Here is a 4,903-nt window from a genome sequence, read left to right as displayed (position 1 = left end):
CATGCGAAATTTTTGTTAATATATGGATGCTATTTGGTTGAAACCTCTAGTTAATCAAGTTGGAATCTAAATCCTTTTTTCAATTTCAAAGTTGCACCATAGTAGTTCAAGTTGGAAGCTAAGCATTGTTTAAGTTGAAACCTGTACCGAGTCAGAGACGGTCAGCAACATGAGGACTATGCTTGATGGCAAGTGCAACAAGTGCTTCATACGTTGAACTCGAGGTACGAAACAAGATATCCTAGTTACTAAGTTCAATTTGAAAGCATTTGAGTAGGCACGTTGGCGTTTTAACACCTGGTCTGGTCATTCATCTGGAACAACTTTGTATCTTTGGTTCCAACTAGTAGTCTAGTCAGATAACATAATAAACATATATGTGCACGAAAAGAAATAGCAGTCCAAGGCTAAGGACGTGCAGACAACAACACCAGAGGATGGATGTTTGATCTTTCAAGTTTAGTGAGTGCCTTGCAGATTGAATATCATCAGAGCATGGATGTTTTGATCCTGTAAGTTAGTAAATTCGCTCGCAAGCATGAAACAGCGTGTATTAGCAGGTTACTACAGCAAAATAGCAACAATGCTATACATACGGGTTTTTACAGGAGTTTACCGGATTGATTTTATGTGGCGGTTTTTAATTGGGTGTTAGTTGGGGAGGGGCCCCACCCCCATGAAAATCAGGGGGGGGGTGATGTTTATGAAGTTCGGAAGGAGCCTGTAAACTCCTGTAAAGCCCTGTAGATGTAGCATTTTTGGCAAAATAGCCACTAAGAAAAATGTATACCATATCAGTAACTCAAGTTACAAAACAGATGCCCACAAAATCTGTAAAATAGCTGCAGATAGAAACGCTGAATCATCACCCAGATGGTTTAGAACTACAAAAAAAATTATTATTTTTGGTTAAAAATAATAATCCATGATGTTAACCTCGTTTAGAACAACATTGTAGCTTCAGCTCCAGCCATTCGTCAAGTCACAAAATATGTTTACAAAAATATATCACAGAATACACAGATATGCCAAGGGAAAAACTGAGAAATAGCAGACTAAGGCTAAGGTCATGCAGACAACACAGCATCCTTTGGCTCTCGGTGTCAAACTATAAGTTCCTAAATTCACTCGAAAACATAAAACATTAGAAATTCAGACATAAGTAACTGAAGTTACAAAACAGATACCTTCAGATAAAAACGCTTGATTATTATCCAGATGGTTTAGAACTACAAAGCTTTTTTGTGATATTCCTGTGATCACCTTTATGGAAAAGAGGAAGCTCAGGCCCAAACTTAGGCGGGCATATGTAGCAAACAAAGAAACTTCTCAGTATTTCTCGCTATGTAAACACTATTATATTTATGTACACCACTAATAACCATTTCACGGCGCTACCACCAAACTGATGCTCTGCTCAAGCAAAACCAGAACTATATATCTGAAGTGAAAGTGATGCATCACTGGATTATTAAGCTACGGTTTTCGGCAATGTCGTCAAGCCAGGTGACAAGCTGCTGCGACGTCGGCCTTGACTTGGGGGCAGCGGTTACGCAGAGGCACGCAATCTCGAGCACCCTCAGCAGCTCGCCTTCATTTGCCTTGTCATGCACATTCGGGTGGAAAACCTCAGTCTCCCTCTCCTCTTTCCTCATCTGAAGCACCCACGACACGACGTCCCTGCTCCCCTTCGGCCTGCACATGTCCACAGGCCTCCGGCCGGTGAGCAGCTCCAGCAGCACGATGCCGAAGCTGTAGATGTCGCCCTTGTAAGTCGCGATGGGCGACTGCGCATACTCTGGAGGAATGTAGCCCAGGGTCCCAACGACATCGGTGGTGACGTGGGTGTCGTATGCGCAGACGAGCCTCGCCAGTCCGAAGTCTGCTAGATGGGCTTCGAAGTTCTCATCCAGAAGGATGTTGCTTGACTTGATGTCTCGGTGTAGTATGCGTGGCTCACATGACATGTGCAGGTATGCCAACCCCCTTGCTGAACCCTGAGCTATCCGCAGCCGCTTCTGCCAATCCAGCAGCGCGCCGCTATCCGTCCTCTCGTGAAGCCAGTAATCCAAGCTGCCATTCTCCATGTATGAGTAGATCAGCAGCCTGTCGTTGCCGATCTTGCAGTAGCCCTGCAGCAACACAAGGTTCTCATGCTGGGCCCTTGAAAGTGTCTCCACTTCGGCCTGAAACTCCCTCTCAATCTGAGAATAGTCGCCTGAAAGGCGCTTGATCTCAACCTTTCGCCCATCTGGCAGCGTTGATTTGTAGACGAGGCCAAAACCACCACATCCAACTATATATGCTTGATCAAAGTGGTTCGTGGACTTCAAGATGTCCTCAATGCTGAGATCTTTATTGTTCTGGAAAAGCAGCACCAAGCTTGAGTTAGCAGAACCTGAGGAGTCTTCAGCATTAGCAACCGCCTTTGGATTGCGCTCGTGCATCCTGGAACGAACAACCCTTGCCAAAATCACATAAGTAATCCACAAGACAAAGATAACCCCGACTGCAGTTCCTACTCCAACTGCAGCAAGGCTGGCTTTGCTCTTCTTACGGTGTGCTGCTTCCACAAGTCGAGCCTTCTTGGAGCAGGACGCATTCCGAAGAAGGCAGAGTGCTGAATTGCCCACAAAGCCTTCATTCGCAAATGTCGAAAACTGGCCTCCAGTTGGGATATCTCCAGTCAAATTATTGTATGACACATCAAACTCGGAGAGGAAATTCAGCTTCGTCAGAGATGATGGTATGCTCCCACTGAGATCATTGTGAGCCAACTTCAACTTTTCCAAGCTCGACATGCCTGACAATTCATCAGGAATTCGCCCTGAGAAGTTGTTCCAGTTCAGGTCCAGTACAAGAAGCTTCACAAGATGGCCAAACCCCGGCAATACTGGCCCAGTAAGCAAGTTGTTGGAGAGGATCAGTGACGCCGGGAAGCTGCTGACTTGGTTGTACTGCAGGCCCTTGCCGGTTGAATTCTTCTTTATAAATAACGGGACGTACTCGGTCGATGCCCGCTCACTTGAGCCATCACTTGAAATCAGACCCTTCATCTGTGTAAAGCTCTCGGGGAGTTCCCCGGTGAACGAATTGTTTGACAGATCAATGTAGAAGAGATTGTTCAGGCTGCCTAACCATCGGGGGATGTTACCATGCAGCTTGTTCCACGAAATGTCCAGCACGCTGAGGTTCTCAAGGGTCTGCAGCCAAGGGGGGATCGTGCCGGTGAGCGCGCAGTTCGCCAGGACAAGCACCTCCATGCTCGTGAACCCTTTGATGCCATCCATTGGCATCGTCTCCCCCCCATGGAAATTGTTGGTGAGCACCAAGCTGGTCAATTTGGGCAGATCCTGCAAGACCTGCAGTGCCGATGACAGGTTCGTGAAGCCGTTGCCTGTCAGCGACAGGTACAACAATGAACTCAAATTCTTGAAGCTCTCCGGAATCTCCCCATCAAGCTTGTTCCTAGCAAGGTTCAGCGTCTTCAGCTCGGCGCACCGGGCGAGGCTAGCAGGTATGTTACCACTCAGCCTATTTGACCCAGCATCGAAAGTGTTCAGCCTTGGCAGCCTGCTGAAGTTGAGTGTGATCTCACCGGAGAGCGAATTGTTCCTTACGCTGACCACTGTCAGCGCTGGACAGCTTGACAGCGAACCGGGCAATGTGCCATTGAAGCCATTGGTTGCCAAGTTTAAGGACTCCAGCTTCCTCAACCTCCCAAACACATCAGGGATGAAGCCGGTGAATTTGTTATATGACAAGTCAATCTGCACAAGCTGCGACAGGTTACCGAGGTTGTCGAGGTCACCGGAGAGGTTGTTGTCCTGTAAGCTCAGCCTCTGCAGTTCAGGCATCGTGTACAGGTCACCCGGCAGGCTCCCCGCGAGGCCATTGCCGTCGAGAGAGAGCTCGGAGAGCGCCTCGCACCGGCCGAAGCCAGCCGGGACATCGCCAGAGAACGCGTTCCCCGAGAACCGCAGGACCGTCAGGTTCTGCGCGGCCCCGCAGAGCGCGGTGGTGTTGATGCTGCCCGAGAAGCGGTTGCCGGAGATGTCGAGGACCGTCAGGTTCGCCGCGCCGGGGAACGCAGGGTGCGGCCCCGCGAACTCGTTGAAGGAGACGTTCACCACCTCAATCGCCGTGAACCCGCCGGCGCCCCCGCCGCCCGACGGGAACGCGCCGGAGAGGGCGTTGGCGCTGAGGTCGAGCGCCCGCAGCCCGGGGAGCAGGCCGAGCCCCGCCGGCGCCTGGCCGCGGAACGAGTTCCGGGAGAGGTTCAGCGCGGCGAGGCGGCCGAGGGAGGCGACGGAGGGGGAGATGACGCCGCGGAGGCTGCGGTTGGAGAGATCCAGCCCAACCACCCTCCCGAGGTCGCAGGACACGCCCGTCCAGGAGCAGCACGACCCGCCGTCGCCGGCGCCCCACCCGGCCAGCCCGGCGCCGGCGCCCTTCCCGTCCAGGCCGTCGGAGAAGGCCCGGAGCGCCTCCAGGTCATCCGCATCACACGTCTGGTTCAGGGCGTGGGCGCCGCGGACGCGGAGCAGGACGGCGGCGACGAGCAGGAAGCCGAGCAGGCCGCAGCGGGCCCCCATCTCCGGCGAGCCGCGGCGGCGGCGGGACTGCGAAAGGCAGCTCCTTTCCTGAAGAGCATGAAAATCCGCTAGCCCAGGGCGAGCAATTCTCCTCCCAAACCCCACACCACCGCCTTGCGCCTCCGCCGGCCGGAGGAATCCAAGCCGCAAGAACACGCAGACGGCAAACGCTCCTCAGCAACGAGAGAAAGGGGGAAAAGTCAAGTGAATCCCGACGAACTGAGCTCGGTGGCGGAAGCAAGGGCGGCGGAGATCTGTCCCGTCCAGTCCACCTCGCGCGGAAACAAATCGCGAGATTTCCGTGAGAG

At 52.2% G+C, this 4,903-nt stretch overlaps 1 protein-coding gene across 1 annotated transcript; it reads right to left on the bottom strand.

Moving 5' to 3' along the window:
- Positions 1–1,188: 1,188 nt before the first annotated feature.
- On the bottom strand, positions 1,189–4,897 carry LOC123047334 (phytosulfokine receptor 1). The gene has a single exon (XM_044470852.1). It carries the CDS (start codon positions 4,593–4,595, stop codon positions 1,461–1,463), a length of 3,135 nt encoding a protein of 1,044 aa, XP_044326787.1. The 5' UTR covers positions 4,596–4,897; the 3' UTR covers positions 1,189–1,460.
- Between the last annotated feature and the right edge of the window lie 6 nt (positions 4,898–4,903).

Source organism: Triticum aestivum, chromosome 2B, assembly GCF_018294505.1.
Source record: "Triticum aestivum cultivar Chinese Spring chromosome 2B, IWGSC CS RefSeq v2.1, whole genome shotgun sequence".
Classification (NCBI taxonomy): domain Eukaryota; kingdom Viridiplantae; phylum Streptophyta; class Magnoliopsida; order Poales; family Poaceae; genus Triticum; species Triticum aestivum.
The sequence above is the reverse complement of the archived record's forward strand: the minus strand, read 5'-3'. Positions and strand labels throughout refer to the sequence as shown.

Excerpts from the sequence above, each read along its gene's own strand:
- LOC123047334 (XM_044470852.1), bottom strand. The coding sequence starts at position 4,595 with ATGGGGGCCCGCTGCGGCCTGCTCGGCTTCCTGCTCGTCGCCGCCGTC.